Source organism: Hippopotamus amphibius, chromosome 11, assembly GCF_030028045.1.
Source record: "Hippopotamus amphibius kiboko isolate mHipAmp2 chromosome 11, mHipAmp2.hap2, whole genome shotgun sequence".
NCBI classification, from domain to species: domain Eukaryota; kingdom Metazoa; phylum Chordata; class Mammalia; order Artiodactyla; family Hippopotamidae; genus Hippopotamus; species Hippopotamus amphibius.
In genome coordinates, this window is record NC_080196.1 from 33,570,356 (window position 1) to 33,589,123 (window position 18,768).

Below are 18,768 nucleotides of genomic sequence, written 5' to 3' on the forward strand. Positions count from 1 at the left end.
GATTGAAGGGAGGGGCTGAGCTGGAGCCCTCAGAAGGAAGAGGAGAAGGTGCTGGCACCCTGGACAGGGCATGAGTCCAGTTCCCCTCTCCTTCCCCTCTCACCTGTACCACCCAGAACAGTAGCCACTAGCCATCAGATATTGAAGGCTTAATATAAATATATATATAATATCTCATTAATAATTTTTATATTGATTACATATTTAAATGATAATATTTTGGACATATTGGGTTAAACATAAAGTTAATTTCCCCTGTTTTCTCTTCCCTTTTTTAATGTCTGTAGGAGAAATTTTTAAATAGTATATGTGGCTTGCATTTCGGCATTCATTGTATTTCTATTTCTATATTTCTATTGGCCAGTGCTGTCCTCGACCCCATCCTCCTGGTCAGGCAGTTGCTGTTCTGTAAAATACTTAGTGCAGAGCTGTTTTGAACTAAATGGTTCTTTACCATACCTCAGTCTTCTGGCCGAACTTGATAGACTGAGTTTAAACCCACCTTTGTTATTTATAAGCTGTGTGACATTGGGCAAGTCAGTTAACCTCCCTGTGCTTCAGTTTCACATCAGAAAAATGAGTCTATCAGTGCCTATCTCAAAAAGGCTTTTGTGGGAATCAAATGAGCTGATGTGCATAAAAAAACTAAAAAGAGGGTCCAGCATACAGCAATTGCTTGTAATTGCTGTGTAGCTATTATTGTCTAAAATGTGGGGCTGCTGCTTGCTACAGTTTTGTGTGTCACGGCACACTATGCCTCCTTGGATGCATTATTTTATTCACTCCTCCCAATCATCTTATTGGTAATTTGTTATCCTCATTTCACTGAGGAAGCATCTGAAACTCAAAAAGTTTTAGTAACTGGCCCAAGGCCGCCCAGCCAGTGGAATCTGCACCTGGACCTGCTCTAATCCAGAGACTGACCCTTAAGAACCACCCTGTGCTATGTCTCTTGGTAAACGCCCACCGAGACCCTCCAAAGTAACAACTCTATCCCTTCCTCTTGCTCCAGGTTCCCACAGGCATCCAGGACCCGCCTGTCTGAGAAACTCCCTGTCACGAGGCCATCACCAAGGGGCCACCTGGCCCTGAGTTGCCAGTCCCCAGCATGCAGGAGACCCAGGCAACACCCTCACTGTCGGTCCCCAGCCGGTCCTCCACCTCCACCCAGGACCGGTCCTCCGCTGCCGGCCAAGCTTCAAGCACAGGCCCACAGCCCTCAAAGCCCTCTGTCATCCCACCCCCCGTGAAGTCCAAGGGCCCGAATTCCGGGGCGGGTGCCCGTCGGATGCGCAGGATCATCGCCGAGGATGCTGAGTGGTCACTGGCCATCGTGCCTCTCCTCACAGAACTCTGCATTCAGCACATCGTGAAGAACTTCCAGAGTGAGTCTGTCCCTGCCTCAGTCGGGAGAGAGAAGGCCAGGAGTGGGGCAGGCTGGGTGGGGGCTGACTGGAGGTGCAACCTCAGAGCTGGGTGCTGCGGCAGCCCCTCCCTCTCCTGCACAGCATCTTCCTCCCCACTTAACGCTTCCCTCCCCGCCCCTACCCTGGAAGACCAGGACAGTTTCTCCTGCCGTCCCCACTTCCAGGCCCCACCAGACTTCCCCCTACACTGTGCCCTCCATGCCTATGCCCTCTCCTCACCTTTCCCACTCTCTCTAACAAAGACCAGCCCAAACCATATCTACCTCCTCCTCCAGAAGGAAGCCCTCCCTGATTGACCGTCCTCCACTCTCTTGAAGTCTTCCATGGTGTGTATAGGTTATTAGTTTCTTCTGTACTTTAGTCTCTGTAAATGTTCATCCTTTTCAAAGATGAGTTGCCAGCTTCTCCTACCAGATGGGGAGCTCTCTGAGGACAGGGCCATCATTTTGTCTATAGCACCTGTCACCACCAGACCTACAATACATTCATTTGACTTGTTTATAGCCTGCCTCCACTCATAGGACAGAGTGGCTTCCTCTGTTTTGTTCACTCCTGTATCCTCAGCACTTAGAGCAGCATGTGGTGCATTAAGTAAGTGCTCAAAAAACCCTTTGTTTTGAAATGAATGAATCAAATCAGATTGGGAGCCTCTGAAGTCAGGGATTGTCTCCTCTACTAGATTAAGGAATAACTGAGGGCTGGACCTGAGATTCTGCCTCAGACTGGGAGCTCCCTGAGACCAGACGCTAAGACATCCACCTTCAACCAAGAACACCCCAGAGTCAGGGGTGGTGTCTCCCTCCTCAGATTGAGCCTCCCTGAGAATAAAGCCTGCCTCCTCTCTCAAACTGGGCTTCCCTGAAGGCAAGGGAGGGTCTTCCGTTTCCTGGGTGCCACCAGACAGGCTCAGCCTAGGCTACCATGTGCAGCGTCCCCAACACTGTGACTCCTACTGCCCTATTTCTGTTCCCAAAGACAACCCTATCCTGAAGCAGCTGCTCCCAGAGCATCAGAAGAAGGTCCTGAACCACCTGCCCCCCGACCTGCCGCTGGCTGTGACCGCCAACCTGATCGAGGATGAGAACTACTGGCGCCGCTGCTGCACGCAGCGCTGGCCGGTGTGCCACGTGGACGAGCACGGCGGCAGCTGGAAGCGCATGTTCTTCGAGCTGCACCTGGAGAACCTGCTGAAGCACTTCATCCCAAGCACCACGGACCCCAAGGTGATCCTCAACCTGCTGCCGCTCTACAGGAACTACGTGCGCACCATCCGGGTGGATCAGTTCCTTCCGCCCGTGCAGCTCCCGGCTCCGCCCCGGGGTGGGGATCAGTCCGACTCCGGCAGCGAAGGAGAGCTGGAGGAGCCGGCCACAGACCACTACCAACTGGGCGACCTGGTGGCTGGCCTGAGCCATCTGGAGGAGCTGGACCTGGTGTACGGCGTCAAGGACTGTGGCATGAACTTCGAGTGGAACCTCTTCCTCTTCACCTACCGCGACTGCCACTCCCTGGCAGCCACAGTCAAGGCATGCCACACCCTCAAGGTACCACCTGGCCCCAGCCTTCCCCCACCTCCCATTCTCAGCATCTCTCTGATTCCCTCTCCCCTTCCCTTCCTCCTCTATCACCACCTTCTTCCTCCTATTTCCTTCTCGCTCACTGACCAAGTGTCCTTTTATGCACTCTGCAACAAGCTGGGTTCTGGGGATGCAGAGATGCACAAGGCACTGCCCTGCGCATTCACCAGGCATTTATTCATTCACCACACATCTGCACTCTAGGCCCTGTCCTAGGTGCTGAAGATTCAACACCGAGCACGATTGTACCATTTGTGCCCTCCAGCTAACAGTCTGGTGGGAATACAAGGCACTCATCAGCAAGCAGATAAATGTAAAATTGCAACTCGGATAGGGTTGCCGGATTTACCAAAGAAAAATACAGGATGTCCAGTTAAATTTGAATTTCAGATACACCACGAATATTTTTTTAGTTTAAGTATGTCCCAAATATTCTGGTTGGAAGAGGAGAGCCTGCCAAGAAATCAGAGGAAGAAAAGGAGGACACGGCATTGTGTCACAGAGCCGAGGGAGAGATGTGTTTCAAGAAGAGGGGTGAGCAGCTCTGCGGTGGGGTGGAACTGAGGACCGGATTTAGCAGACTTGGAGGTCACCGATGGGAAGCTGTGTCAGTGGAATGCCAGGAGCGGAGGCCAGCTCAGAGTGGCTTATGGAGAGAGTGGGAAGTGAGGAAACGGAATGATCGTGATCAGCTTTTTCAAGAATTTGGCTGTGAAAGGGGAGGAAGGTAGAGCAGTAACAGATGAGAGGTTTGGGTTTTCTTAGGAAGAAACTTGCATGTGTTTGAAACCAATGTATAAAAGCAAAAATAAACAAATGGAACCTGATCAAACATACAAGCTTTTGCACAGCAAAGGAAACCATAAACAAAACACAAAAGACAACCTACAGAGGGGGAGAAAATATTTGCAAAGGATGCAACCAACAAGGGCTTAATTTCCAAAATATACAAACAGCTCATACAACTCACTAACAACAACAGCAAAAACCCAGTCGAAAAATGGGCAGAGGACCTAGACATTTGTCCAAAGAAGACATACAGATGGCCAACAGGCACATGAAAATATGCTCAACTTTGCTAATTATTAGAGAAATGCAAATCAAAACTACCATGAGGTATCACCTCACACCAGTCAGCATGGCCATCATTTAAAAGTCTACAAATAATAAATGCTGGAGATGGTATGAAGAAAAGGGAACCCTCCTACATTCATTGTTGGTGGGAATGTAAATTGGTGCATCCACTATGGAGAACAGTATGGAGGTTCCTTTAAAAACTAAAAATACAGGGACTTCCCTGGTGGCGCAGTGGTTAGGACCCTGAGCTCCCAATGCAGGGGGCCTGGGTTTGATCCCTGGTCAGGGAACTAGATCCCACATGCATGTCACAACTAAGGAGCCACCAAGCCAAAACTAAGACCTGTCGCAACCAAATAAATAAATATTAAAAAAAAAAAAACAACTAAAAATACAGTTACCATATGATTCAGCAATCCCACTCTTGGGCATATATCCAGAGAAAACTCTAATTCAAAAAGATACATGCACCCCAATGTTCATAGCAGCATTATTTACAATAGCCAAGACACAGAAACAACCTAAATGTCCACTGACAGATGAATGAATAAAGAAGATGTGGTACATATATACAATGGAATACTACGTAGCCATAAAAAAGAAAAAAATGCCATTTGCAGCTACATGGGTGGACCAAGAGATTATCATACTAAGTGACATAAGTCAAACAAAGACAAATACCATATGATATCACTTATATGTGGAATCTAAAATATGATACAAGATATTTAGAAGACAAATAGACTCACAGACATTAAAAACAAACTATGGTTACCAAAGGGGAAGGAGTGGGGGGGGGGATAAATTAGGAGTTTGGGATTAACAGATACACACTACTATATATAAAATAGATAAGGTCCTACTGTATAGTACAGGGAACTATATTCAATATCCTATAATAAACCATAATGGAAAAGAATATGAAAAAGAACACATATATATATATGAATCACTTTTCTGTACACCAGAAACAACACAACATTGTAAATCAACTATACTTCAATAAAATAATAAAAAATTAAACATTAAAAAAAAATGAAAAATGAAACCCATGTTAAAACTCCACCCAGTTGCAAGAAAGGAGTTGAGTACAGGAGAGAGGCACAGGTTCATTGACCAAGGCTGGTTCCTGAAAAGACAGGAAGAATGGGATCTAGGGTTGAGGTGGTTCGGTTAGCTCTGGGCAGAGGGGAGAACAGATATAGTGGGTTGCAGTGGATTTATGTTTGGGATTAGGAAAAGGAAGGGTTTCTACTCAATGGCTGAGGAGACCCACCTCAGGCTATGGGTTGAGGGCCTGGAGAAGGTTGAAATCATTGTTTTTGTAGATTATGAGAAAGTATATTGTCCAGGGAAGCAGAGCTGAGTTGGTACACAGCATTGAGGGCCTATTGGTGATTCTGGTGATACCAGCCAGTCCTGTCATGTGACATTTTCCATCACGTCAGTTGCTTGGGCCCAGACATGCAGAAAATAGAGAGTGGGGTTGATCCACAGTTGGAGCTTTACCAGATAGTGGCAATAAAAAGACAAGAGGGACAAAAGATTCTGAGCTGGCTAAGAGGGATGTACAGAGGAGAGGGCTGAAGGATGGGGGCAGAGTGAGGAGGCCAGCCACTCGGAGGTTTCAAGGCAGAGGGAGCAACAGGACAAGCCAGTGAGAAGAGATGGGGTCCCACCTCCAATATTCATAATGCTAGTCCCCCACCCCCTTTCTTTTATCTTTGTTCTTTGTCCCATCCATTTACTGTTTCGCACCCTTCCCACTTTCTCCCTGGTTCTTACTGGGCCTTCTCCTTCAAAGAGTTCTTCTGCTTGCCATGGTGGAGCTTAGCTGGCTGAGGAGGGTGCAGTGAGAGGCTGGGGCATCCAACAGACCTGGATTCAAACCCTGCCTCTGCAGCTTAATCATTGTGCGACTCTGGGCAAGTGATGTGTCCACTCAAAGCCTCCATTTTCTACAGTAAAATGGAGAGAACTTGTTCCATCTCACTGGGATGCTGAGGGCTAGAGATATGGCTATGGGATGTTCTAGCAGCATGCCCGGCACATAGTCATTTCTCATTGAGTGGTAGTGTCTTTCCCCTACTAGCTGCCACCAGTTCGGCACCACTGTGTCATGCCGGGTAGGCCTGCCCTGCCCAAGAGCCAGCCAGGTGGCTGAACCCCTCACCTCTTACTGCTCTACATTTTTTCCCGTTCCCAGCCAAGTTCTTGAAAGAGCAGCACTCCTCCTTGAGGCTCCCACCTCTACCTGCAGGAGGTAGGCAGGCAGGCAGATTATTCCTGGCTGCCGGGTGCTGTGGCCCCTCTACCTGCCCACAGATCTTTAGGCTGACCCGAAGCAAGGTGGACGACGAAAAGGCCCGCATCCTAATCCGGAGCCTCCTGGACCACCCGGCCCTCGAGGAGCTGGACCTGTCGCACAACCTCATCGGGGACCGGGGCGCGCGCGCCGCTGCCAAGCTGCTGAGCCACAGCCGCCTGCGCGTGCTCAACCTCGCCAACAACCAGGTGCGCGCGCCCGGCGCCCAGTCGCTGGCTCACGCCCTGGCGCACAACAGCAACCTCATCTCGCTCAACCTGCGCCTCAACTGCATCGAGGATGAGGGCGGCCAGGCGCTCGCCCACGCCCTGCAGACCAACAAGTGCCTCACGACGCTGCATCTCGGGGGCAACGAGCTGTCCGAGCCCACCGCCACGCTCCTCTCCCAGGTGCTCTCCATCAACACCACGCTCACCAGCATCAACCTGTCCTGCAACCGCATCGGGCTGGTGAGCCGCCGCTTCCGGGACAGGCAGGGCCCAGGGGAAGCCCTGGGGTCTTGGGCGGCGGGCGTGGAATCCGACTCCCGCGGGGTGCTCAGGGGATAATTGTTAGGATCACAGCCTTTACCCGGTTCTCACCCCAACTCTGCCATTTAGCACTTTTGCTCAACTTTTGGGGGGCCTCCATCTCCTCCTCTGTGAAATGGGAATAATAATAGCATGTACTTCGAAGTGTTGTTCCTGAGAGGAGTAAATGAGTCATGTGCTTGTAAAGCAGCTATCCACTGTAGGCACCGGCCAGGCCCTCAGCATTGCGAGCTGTTACTATTACTCGGAGTTCTACACTAGGCACCCAGTATCCGGTAGTTATTCTTTAACCCTCACAGTTATCTAGCAAAATGTGTATTCTTAACCCCACTTTACAGATGGAAAATTGAGTCTCAGAGAGGTCAGTGAGTTGCCTGAGAGCCTCCAGTCAGGTTGAAAGCCTGGGTCCTTTCCAATAGATAGTGTCTTTCAAATCTTGACCGAGCCTTAGAGTAGGAAATGCAATTTTCATGAACATCTAGCGAACATATACATCCATATAACATAATTGAAATTTACTCGTACTGCTTGTAATATATGATGATGTTTTCCTTTATAATGTACACGGCTTCATTTAAAAAAAAATGCTTTTGAGTGACTTTGCAACACGCTGTTGGATCACAACCTTAGAACAGCAGCATTCTGCCTCCTGATGTGGAATTTTTCACATTAGGCCTGGCCTACCCAACCCAGAAGGGGCTGGAGCTGTGGGACTAGAGGAGGGCCCTTCATGTACTCCAGTTAGGCCCTGCACCCTCTCTCTACCAAACCTCCCCAGAGGATGGTCTTGCTCACATAGACACTGTCTCCAGAGGGGGTGCTCTTGGCTACAAGTAACAGAAAGCTTAACCAGGAGATGACTTAAACAACAGGAATATTCATTGTGTCCCATAATCAGAAGCGCAGGGGAAGGGGGTTCTGAGGTTGGTGAGTTCCTTGGCTCAGCGCCATCCTCTGCTCCGCCCGCCCACCCAGCCACGTGGCCACGTCTTCCCTTGTGCGCCTCTCATGGGCCCAAGATGGCGGCTGCGCTTTCCATAGGGTCACGCTCAGAGGCAGAAAAAGGGAGACCACTTCTCTCTTTTGTTCTCTTTTATGAGGAGAAACTTCCCAGAAGCCATTCCCTCCGAACTTCCTCCTCATGTCTCACGAGCCAGATGTGTCTCACATGCTCGTGGCTGCACTGAAGGAATGGAATCACCATCACTGCCATAGTGCCATGTTTTTCAAACCATTGGGGTTGGAAAATCAATTTAGTGAATTTTTTTTTTTTTTTTTTTTTGCACACGGGCTTAGTTGCTCCGCAGCATGTGGGATCTTCCTGGAGCTGGGATTGAACCCGTGATCTCTGCATTGGCAGGCGGATTCTTAACCACTGCGCCACCTAGGAAGCCCAAATGTAGTGAATTTTGAGCACCATTTTTCTCAGGGAATAGAATGGAGCAGGATAGAGTGGGATAGAAAATGTCAGTGCCACACAAGTAGGTTAAGAATTGTTTTGTGAGACTTGTTTCAGTCACATCTGTATATAAATATGTGCATATGTGTACCCACCCACCCATGTGTGTCATCCTGGGTAGTGGCGGAACGTGACCCTTTCCCTTGTACTCCTGACACAGGATGGCGGGAAGCAGCTCCTGGAAGGCATGTCAGACAACAAGACCCTCCTAGAGTTTGATTTGCGCCTGTCAGATATCGCCCAGGAGAGCGAGTATCTCATCGGCCAGGCCCTCTGTGCCAACCGCGAAGCAGCCCGCCAGCGGGCCCTGAATCCCAGCTACTTCATGTCACCAGTCAGTGCCAAGGGCCCTGAGAACCCTGCGGAATAAGATGGGGAGAGGGCTGGGGCAGTGACCCAGGTCTGGTCACTGCCCCAGTGCCTTCCCTCATTTCATCCCCCTGCCATGCCTGCTGCAGAGTGTCACACTGGTCCGGAGGGAGGGGGAGGGGAGACCAAGAATATCCTTGAGATGAGTGATCAAGGGTTGTACAGATAAAGGTGTGAGGAGAGGAAGGGGACTGGGGTAGGGGTAGGAAATGGGACTTAGCTCTGGTACCCAGGGAGAGGATATTACCAGACTCACTGAAATGACTGACTTCTCCCAAGAATGGGGAAGGCAAAGCAGACTTTAAGGGACTGTGCCTGCCCAGACTCTCCCATGTGGGCCACCCATCTCCCTGACCACCCCCCCACCCCCCACCATTTTTCTCTCTGCCAAACAGATCCTTGACCTCTTGATCTTCAAACCCACTCACTGTCTCTCTTCCCTCCCCCCAGGCTACAGCAGAGCTTTGCCTGGCTATTTCACCCTCACCCCTGCAGATGCCCCCTTCCCTCTCTTACTTGACTCTGCTTAAGTCATCCAGTTCTACAGGCCACGCCATCACTAATCCAAACCCCCCCAACCTGAGAAGGGGGAAACAGGTGACAGGAGGGGCTCAACCCATCGTCCTCCCCAGAGAGCTGCTCACGGGACAGGGAGATGGCGAGAGAGGAGCAACACTGGGAAGTCAGTGAGTCATCCCCAACTTTATTATCCACCAGTTTGATTTATACAATCTTTGCGCTTGGAAATCCACAACAGAAAGGCCACAGTGTGATGCACCCAGTTGACAGAGACCTGTCTTCTTCCCAGCCAGGCCCGGCCCACCCCGCAAGCCCTTGTCCCCAGGACACATGAAACCTTTCAGGCACCCTCCAAGAGTCCCCATCACTCTGTGGCTGCCCACCCTGGGGCCACACCCACCAGAATCCCAGTTACGGGGCCACGAGAGGACCCGACAATGGATTTAGGCTGCCCCATCCTCCTCGGGCTGAACCTCCAGCTCTGTGTTTCCAAAGGGTGGGTCATGAGCTGCAACCTCAGCCTCGGGGCGCTTTTCAGGGACTCCTTCCGACAAGCAGGCACCGAGCAGAGCACCAAAGAGGGCTTGGGAGTGACTGAGCGTGTGTGCCTGTCCGGGCAACCTCGAGTCTGTCTGTGCCTGACACCCTCTGACGGTTCCGGAGTGCAAACGTGTAGGTGTGAGGGTGTGTGTGAGTGTACATAGCCACAGCTGCTAGCAGAGGTTCTAATTAGAGAAACAAGAACATTCAGTGTAAAGTTTAATTTTAGAGATTAATTAATTTTCTGGTTTTCGTTTTCCCTGGCAATCAATAAAGCTACCAAGAAAATAGACCAAAGAATTGGTTTCTCTCTAAGTCTGTGCGTATGTGGGAGGTGTGAGGCTGTCTGTGTGAGAAGACCTAGGCAGAAATGGTCAATACAGGCAAAAATAGTAACAGCCCCTCGCCTTTCCCCTCCTCCCAGCTCAGGTTCCGTCTCAGGAACAGGCCTGAGGTAGGAGAAGCTGAGTTCCTCCCTCCTTGGAGCCATCAGGTGGCCAGGATGCCCCATAAAAGGGTGTGACATCCGGGTGCCAGCTGGCCAAGAACTGGGTCCTGAGGCCACAGCTCACCACCTGTACCTCGCAGATGTCCACTCAGAGGAAAGAGGGGTGCTCCAACCCCCAGGGCCCTGAACAGCATGATGCTGGCAGGTAGGTGGGCACTGTTGCCCAGGGAAACCTGGTGAGCAGCTGTTCCCTCCTGCCCAAGCCTCCCCTTCTCCGGCCTCCTCTCCCTTCCCACTCAGCCATCTCCACCTGAAAGTTAAGCTCAACCCCAATGGGCCACAGGCCGTGGTGTCCCCACAATCTGTGCCCCCCAGTCCCCTCGGGAAGGAGGGAAGGGGAGCCAGAGGAGATGTTGCATAGGTGGAGGCCAAGCCCTTGGGGGTGCAGGCCTGGCTAGGCTAGAGGAGGGGAGAGGCTGGAGGAGGGGAAGGAACAGCTCTGATGCCCAGATGACATGAGAGGCATCAGGGGTGAGCCATGTCAGAGGCCCAAGGGTTATCCTCTCCAGCTGGAAATGGGAGCTCAATCCCTGGCCGCTAAATCAGCTGGGAAAATGTTAGCCAGGGGAGCTGGGAGGGCAGGGGGTTTGTACACAGACATGCACACGGAAGCACATCAGGGTAGGAGTGGTGGGGGAACAGGACACAGGGCCAGCGCCCTGGGGTGGTGGCAGGATGCCCCTTTGAAGACCCTGGGACACACAGCAGGGCTTCAGCGCATGGCCTAGGGGAGGACAGAGGGGTTAGGCAAGATTTAGAGAATTCCTGCCTCTGACCCTGCCACGGGAAATGAGTCTTTCTCCAGCTGGGGCTCGTGACAAGGCCCTCAGCCCTGCAGAGGCTCTGCTTGCAGACAACCAGTCTCCACTCCTCCCCATAAGTACGGGAGAGGCAAGGGCCGTCCCCCACGGACACCCCCACCTTTGGGGGTCTTTTCACAACCCTCTCCTCTTTGACTCCCACTTGCTTCCTGAGTTCCCCGTTGCCACCCAGGCCTGTCTCCTGCTCTCCCCACTTAGTCATTCCCTTGGTCAGCTTGAAGGGATGCCGCCTGGGTGGTCTCCCACCCTTTCAGAAGGGAGTGCCCTCCCAGAACCCAGGTGAGGAGGCTGCAGTTTAAAGGACTGAGGTGCACTGCCCTCCACAGTTTGCCTTCCCCCTCACCCTGGCAACAGCTCTTCAGAGCCAGGGAGCAGGAGGGGAGGGAGAGGTGTGAGATCTGCCTGGTGAGTATAGTTCCCCTCAGGACCCAGCCTCCTGGGGCCCAGTGAGATAAACAACAGCAGAGGGAGTGGCAGAAAGGAAACCCCGATCTTCAGATCTTTGGACCTTCGGGGCCAGCGCCAAGAAAAGGAGGGCAAGATTCCCACGGCGTTGGGATGGAGTATCGAGGCTGACACCTGCCCCGGCCTCAGACCCACTGAATTCATTAGCTTGGTTGGAAGCCAGCCCTGCTGTTCTCCAAACCACTGCCCCCCCGGGTAGAGAGAGGCCCCAGCGGGGCCAGGATGCCGAGGAAGGAAAGCCCCAATTGCCCTTCCCCGCAGCCTGTAAACCTCCCCGGCAGCACTGCGAGGGCCTCTCCCTTGAGGCGGGGCCTGACGCGGGTCCCACGGCACAGTCGCCACGTAACAGTCATTAGATCCTTTGAAAGGCGGGACTGGAAATTTCGAGTGTGCGAGTGTGCGTGTAGGAAGTGGAGGTGTCCCCCTAGCAACTGTGGGGCGGGGCTGGAAGAGACGACTCTGCCCAGGTGGGATTCTCTCCCCTCCACCCCCCCACCCCGGCTCGTTCTGTACAGGAAAGGAGGGAGAGGGAGGGGGGTCGGATCAGCCCCACTGGGGTCTGTCCCACGCGCCCTTGCCTCCGCCCACCCCACCCCGCCATGCCCAGCACAGCCTCGGCCACATTTGTGACTCCCCCTACACGCAGGGAACACCATCTGGCAAGGGGCAGGAGGAGGCCGGCGGGCAGTTCCAGGGGCCCGGGGTCACAGTGAGGTCTCTACGCAGGAGCCGTGGCGGTGCAGCGGCCGGTGGCTGTGGCCCAGACATCCCTCCTGCCGGTGCACGATGAGCACCGGGAAGTAGAGGGCATCGTGGTAGGGCGGCGGCGGCCCGGCCTCCTCCTCGTCGTCGTCGTCCTCGTCGTCCCCCATGCTGGCCTGGCTGGACAGCCGCGTCTGCTCGGTGGGGCAGCTCGCCTCGTTGACGCTCCCGCTCCGGCTGCGCCACAGGCAGCTGCGCCGGGAGCCGTAGAGGCGGCCGAGGGAGAAGCGACTGCCCGCGCAGCCGGCCCCGCCGATGGGTCCCGGGCCGGCCCGAGGGCTGGCGCAGATGCTCAGGGCGCTGCGTGAGAAGATGGACGAGCTGCTGATGGCGCGCTGGCAGTGCTCGCAGCTGCGCCGGTACGGGGCCAGGCCCGCCGCGCCTGGGCCACCCACCCCACCGTAGCGGCACGTGGGCGCGTAGCCGCCGGCCGCGCCCCCCGCGCAGCGCGCGCCCAGCCCCGCCAGGTCCATGAGCACCGCCTCCGAGTAGCTGGGCACCAGCTGCTGGTTGGAGCGGATGTGCCACTCGAGCTCCGTGCTGTCCACCGTGTTGACCCGTGGCAGGCGGTGCGTGAGCGGGGGCAGCAGCTCGTCGCTGGGGCTGAGGCCGCCGCCCGCGCTGCCGCCGGCCGAGCCCGGGCCCTCCAGGCCGAAGAGCTTCTCCACGTGGTAGTGCGCGTAGGCCGTGCGGTACTCGGCCAGCACGCGCAGTGGCCACGACAGCGTGAGCAGCGCCGCGGCCCAGAAGGCCGACGAGCAGGCGTACCAGGGCGGCCTGGCCGGGTCGGGGAAGGCCACCATGAACTCGCGGAAGTCCACGTTCTTGAGGTGCATGCCCTCGCGCGCCTCCATGTAGTCGTCCAGGCCCTCGTTCTCGGCGAAGAAGCGCGCGCGCTGGCACAGGTACGCGTTCTCGGCCTCCACGCTGGCGAAGCTGAAGCACTTGGTGAAGCGCAGCCGCGTGGCCGGCGCGCCCTCCAGCCCCACCAGCGCTTTGGACACGTCGCGGACGCCGCAGCGCGCATAGTCGAACTCGGCCTCGGCCACGTGCGTGTTGACGCGCTCATGGTAGACCTGCGGCGCCGGGGAAGGCGGCGGGAGTCGCTTCTGGCCGCTCACCCTCGTCCGCCCCATCGCTGCTCTTGGCGCCTGATCAAACCCTCAGCCTGTCCTGGTTTAGCTCCCGGTTGGAGCCAGGTAGGATCTTATCAGCGGGTTTATAGAGACACAGAGGCCCTCAGCTTCATCCGTGAGTTAGAGATGAGGGCAGGGCTGGGGCCAATCCCTACCTCGGTGCCTTCTCATTTTAACTAAGTACTGCTCCATCTAGGGGTCAGGGCCAGGCCCAGGCCCTGAAGTGTCCCTCCGGCTTGCCTGATCCTTTTGCCACTGCATCCCTGTCCCACGCTGACCCCCTAATCACTGCAGACAGCCTGCCCCTCCTCCCTTTTACAGGTGTGTTTCTAAATGGGCCCCCCCCCAGAGGAGCTCCCTGCCGCCGCCTTTGTCTCTGGTGTCTCTGCTCTCCCTGCTCCCACCTTAGTTATTACCTAGCCTCCTTCCTGATCCTCACAGGCCCCAAGCTTTCTTTACGCAGCCCAAAACTGAGAGGGAGGAGAGATGCCCCTTTTCTGGGAAAATCTCTTCCTCCAGGGCTCCAATATGTGTAATCCCAGAAGGTATACGGAGTGATGATTGACAACCCTCTCCATGCTTCTCAGGCCTACCTCCACCTTTTTGCCAGCTGACCCCCACCTCTGGGAGCCTCGGACTTGGGATCCACAGCCCTGGGTTTGAGTCTAGCACTACCACTTAGAAGCTGCAGAACTTGCGCAAGCCACTGAACTGAGATTTCTTCCCTGTGAAGGGGACTCAGCAACAGCCACCTCACTAATCAGCCCGTGAGACTGTGCCTGTGAAATATCTCCAACCATTAAGCACTAAACCATACAGACCCTGGAGCCAGACTGCCTGGGTTCAAATCCCAGCTCTAGCACACACCAGCTGTTTGACTTTAAGTAAGTTACTGAACCTCTCGAAGCCTCAGGTTCCTCATCTGTAAAATGGGGGTAATAGTTACCTACCTCGTAGGGTTGTCATGAGGGTTGAATAAATGATTTGATATTTGTAAAGTACTTAGAGCAGAGCCTGGCTGCTACGAAGTGTTTGCTGTTATTATTATGGTGGTGGTTAATGCCCTTCTGTTGCACTGCCCACAAGAGCTCACTGCTTCCTGTGCTCCTTACCCTGAGGACAGTCAGGCGGGGTCCCAGCACCCCCTCCCATCTGGACTGGCCTGTGCTCCCCTCCAGCTCCTCACCTGGGTGGTGGTGTAGGCATCTCCATTGCGGTATCGGGTGACCTGGCGGGTGCGGCGGACATAGTGGTAGCTGATGGCCTTCCACCAGATGCAGGGTGTGGCCTGCTGCATGCGGCCCACGCGCTCCCGCACACTGCTCACATCCACGCGGTGCTGCAGCTCGTGGCGGGCTTGGCAATGCCAGCACTCCACCAAGTAGACAGCGTACAGCATGAGCAGGAAGGCCAGAGGGATGTAGACATAGCCGTTGGAGCAGGGGCTGTCGTGGTACATGAGGCTGTTGCCCTGGTAGGCGCTGCTGAAGGTGAGGCGGGTCACCGTGGTGACATGGCACCAGGCCACGGCCCCCAGGCAGCCGTACATGAGCAGCGAGAGCAGCAGGCACTTCCAGTGGGACTCACGGCAGAGGGACTTGGTGAAAGAGGGCTGGATGGGACGCTGCTGCTCAGATGGGCAGGCAAAGGGGCCAAGATGAGTGGGGAGTGAGGCGGAGTGGCAAGACCCAGCACAGAGATGGATGGAGGGCCAGAGGCCAGCACCAGAGATGACAGGCAGAGATAGACAGGGATGTGGAGAGAAGAGTCAGACCAAGATGGGAGGCCAGGACCAGAGATAAACACAGAAGTGACCCAGAGTGAGCCATGAGGGCAGGAAAGGGGGACAGAATGCCAGTATAGGGAAGTGCAGAGAGAGACACCCCAAGAGGCAGAGGGATCAGAGCCAGAGATGGAGGGAGAAGGCCCAGGTGGCAGAGAAGACACAGATGGATAGGATGGCACCCAGAGAAACAGAATTCAAAGACAGACACAAAGATGGCAATGAAACAGGAGAAGGTGTGGATGGGGAAGACAGGGAGGACAGATTGGCATCAGCGAAGGCAGGTCCCCAGCTCAGACCCCTTCCAGGTATTCCAGGAAAGGGGGGAGGGGCCCACTGACATCATCTTCCCACTTCACAGGTGGGGCCCTCTCTTCTTCCAGAACCTAGGAGGAGCCACTTGCTCTGACCCATCCACCTCCCTGTCCCTCACAGACAATTAACCTCATAGCCCTGTCTCTTTCCCCATACTCTGGACCCCAGGTCCCCTGCAAGTCTCCCTAACATACTACCCCTGTTCTAAGATGGAAGGCAGGGGGGTTCCTGAGCAGCCGGTGGTCCAGGAGAAGACATCCAGAAAGGCAGAGGCATGAGGCTAGGGGGAGGGGATGTGGGACGGGGGAAGGGGGGCAGGGAGGAAGATGTTTGCAACCCAGGCATTTGTCAAGAGAAAACGATTTTTGGTACCGGGGCCTGTTAAAGCATTTATCATGTTCTGCCCCACAGTTGTCCCAGTGAGTTGTTTACGTGTCAGTTTACAGACTGGACTGGGCGCTCCTGAGGGCAGGGCCTCATTCTCTTCGCATCCTGGGTGCTGGTACCCACAGCCACTCAATGATGAGTACTGAGTCGGATTTCTGGTTGCGGCCTGGGCTTTCCCTCTCCTCCCCCCACTGTCTAGCTTTAGGAACCCTCCACACACCCTTTTGCTCACACCTTCTTGCTGAGATCCTGACTTATTCTTTCAATTCCCCAGGCCGGACCTGGAAGCTAGCCAAGGTAAGGGAGAGAAGGGTGGAGAGGAAGAGCACAGTAACAGACTGCAGGCCCTAAACAGAGTGTGAGATCTGAGGAAAGATCTCGAAATACAGATAGGTAGGTGGGCTAGGAAATAGTACTCAGCATATGCAGACAAGATTAGGGTAGATGTGCCTTTCAGGGAGCCTTGTCCTTGCGGAAGAGGGGGGATGGTGCATATATGCCCCTTGGTGAGCCCACCTGAGTTGCACCTGTCCCAGTGAGAGTGCATGTGAAAGGGGCACTGCCTGCAAGTCCTGCCAGTGTGCTTCTGCCCTAGTGCAGTGTGCAATGTAAGTACGAGTGTGCATGGGAGATGGGGGAGCCCGGGTACTTTCCTCCATCTTTTTGTCTCCAGGTCCAGGGGACTGAAGAGTAAGACCTCCACTGAGGGATGTGCTGGGTACCAACACTGGGAAGGATTCCTGGGCTCAGGGCCCCCTGGAGGGGGTGCTGCATAGACATTGGGAGAGAGAAGCACACAACCCCTCCACACACACTCCCAGTGAGTGACCCCAGGGGGCACCGCCTCTGCACACATTTGACCTTTTTAGGGCCCCAACTCGGGTAACACCACCATTTCCGCCGTGGAACTGGCAGGTACTCTCCTGCCGCCGCAGCGCCTACAAGTCACCCTTCCTGGCCTTCAAGATAGCATCCCCCCTCCGCGAGATGGGATCCCGGCCACCATCCCCACCCCATCAGCCCGGGGTCCGCGAGGCTCCGCCCCTAGGCCCCTCCCCCTGCCCGGGACCCCCGAGCCCCGCCCCCGGCGCGGCCCCTTCCCCGCCAGCGCGGACAGTTCCGGCCGCCGGGCGGGGGCAGCGGTGCGGGACTGCGGCTGCGGCGGCCGGCTCGGGGTGCGGGGCGCCGGCCGCGCTGCGGCGGAGCCGGTGGGGGCCGCGCGCGGCGGGGCATGGGGGCCAGGCTGCGGCCGCGCCCGGGGAAGGGGCGCCGCCGGCTCTCACCTCCTCTCGGGCGGGGCCCTCGTCCGCCGCCGCCGCCGTCGCCGTGGGCTCCTCCGGGACCCCGGGGCCGCCGCCGCCGCCGCCGCCGCCGCCGCTCTCTCCCGCGGCCGAGCCAGGGGGGGACATGGCGTAGAGGGGGCGCGTCGAGCTCAGGGCCTCCCGGGGGGCTGCCGGGGGCCGGGGGCATCCTGCGCAGGCCCGGGGGAAGGGGCGGGAGGGGGCGGGGCCCTCGCTGCTCCCCACCCCCCGCCGGGGGGAGGGGGCCTGGAAGGGGCACCCCGGGTAAGGGGCTGGGGGATGGGGAGGCGGGCTGGGGGGCCGGGTCGGGGGGGGCCGGGGCCGGGGGCGGGTGTCACCTTGAGGCCCTCGCGGCGCCGCTCCGCCTCCCGCCCGCTCCCGCCGCCGCCTTTTGTCTGAGCAGAGCTGGAGCCAGCACGCCCCCCCTCTTCCTCCCAGCGCAGGAGCCCCGCCCCCGGCCCCCCAAACCCCGCCTTCCCCAAGCCTCCCTAACAGCCACCCCAAAGGGAAAAAGCCACAGGGCCTCTCCACACCCCTTGCCCGCTCCCTGCCTTGCTCACCACATGCACCCCCACCATCCCAGGAAAATCTAACCCGAAACTCCTCTCGGTCTATTCGTGGAGGGGGCGCCAGCGGCTCAACCAACATCCCTCCGCATCTTTGGTTCCCGCAAGTTCCCAGGGCTGAGGGTGGGGAGAGGAAATTGAGTCTTGAAACCCTAGGGAAGATCCTTATGCCCAGTTGGATGGTGAAGAGTTAAGGCAGGAGCCAGACTTCAGAGGCCAGACCCAGCAGAACAAGGATGGGATAGGGTGAAAAGGAAAGGATTGGAACTAGATGCGAGACAGGACTAACAGAGGGCAGAAGAGTGGACATTGAAACCAGGCTTCACTGAACCATCGTCCTACCCTAGAAGAACAGCCCCAGAGAAGCAATGAAGTGTGTATATTGCCCTAGGCTGGAGATCAGGAAACCTGGGTACAAATTCTTAATTCTGGCTCTGTCATTAGCTGTGTGACCTTTGGCAAGTGCCTTCCCCTCTCTGGGCCTTAGTTTCCTCATCTGTGCAGTGAGAAAGTTGACTGGACAATCTCTAAGGCTCTGACTTTCTTCTGTGGGTGTAGGAGGCAAAGTCACAGGCCAAAGTCCAGGCTGAGTGACTCCAGGTCGCCTGTCCCTTCATGCCATCCACCCACAGTGCTTTTCCCTGCCCACCTTAGGGGCAGAAAGGAAACAGCCATTCATTCATTCCTGAATGTATCCATTCAATAAACAGATATTAAGGGACTTCCCTGCTGGTCCACTGGGTGAGACTCAATAAACAGGTATTACGGAACTTCCCTGGTGGTCCAGCGGGTAAGACTCCACACTCCCAATGCAGGGGGCCCAGGTTTGATCCCTAGTTGGGGAACTAGATCCCACATGCATGCCACAACTAAGAAGTTTGCATTCTGCAGCAAAGACCT

The 18,768-nt window shown here is 55.5% G+C and overlaps 2 protein-coding genes across 2 annotated transcripts; one reads left to right on the forward strand and one right to left on the reverse strand.

Moving 5' to 3' along the window:
• The first annotated feature begins 1,108 nt into the window (after positions 1–1,108).
• On the forward strand, positions 1,109–8,766 carry TCTE1 (t-complex-associated-testis-expressed 1). The gene is made up of 4 exons (XM_057698183.1): positions 1,109–1,385; positions 2,403–2,971; positions 6,407–6,856; positions 8,557–8,766. The coding sequence occupies exons 1-4, from the start codon at positions 1,109–1,111 to the stop codon at positions 8,764–8,766; spliced, it is 1,506 nt and encodes a 501-aa protein (XP_057554166.1).
• A 3,477-nt stretch (positions 8,767–12,243) lies between these two features.
• Positions 12,244–17,410, reverse strand: TMEM151B (transmembrane protein 151B). Its single transcript, XM_057699839.1, has 3 exons — positions 17,285–17,410; positions 14,703–15,143; positions 12,244–13,456 (listed from the first exon to the last, which is right to left on the reverse strand). Exons 1-3 carry the CDS (start codon positions 17,408–17,410, stop codon positions 12,323–12,325), a joined length of 1,701 nt encoding a protein of 566 aa, XP_057555822.1. The 3' UTR covers positions 12,244–12,322.
• Between the last annotated feature and the right edge of the window lie 1,358 nt (positions 17,411–18,768).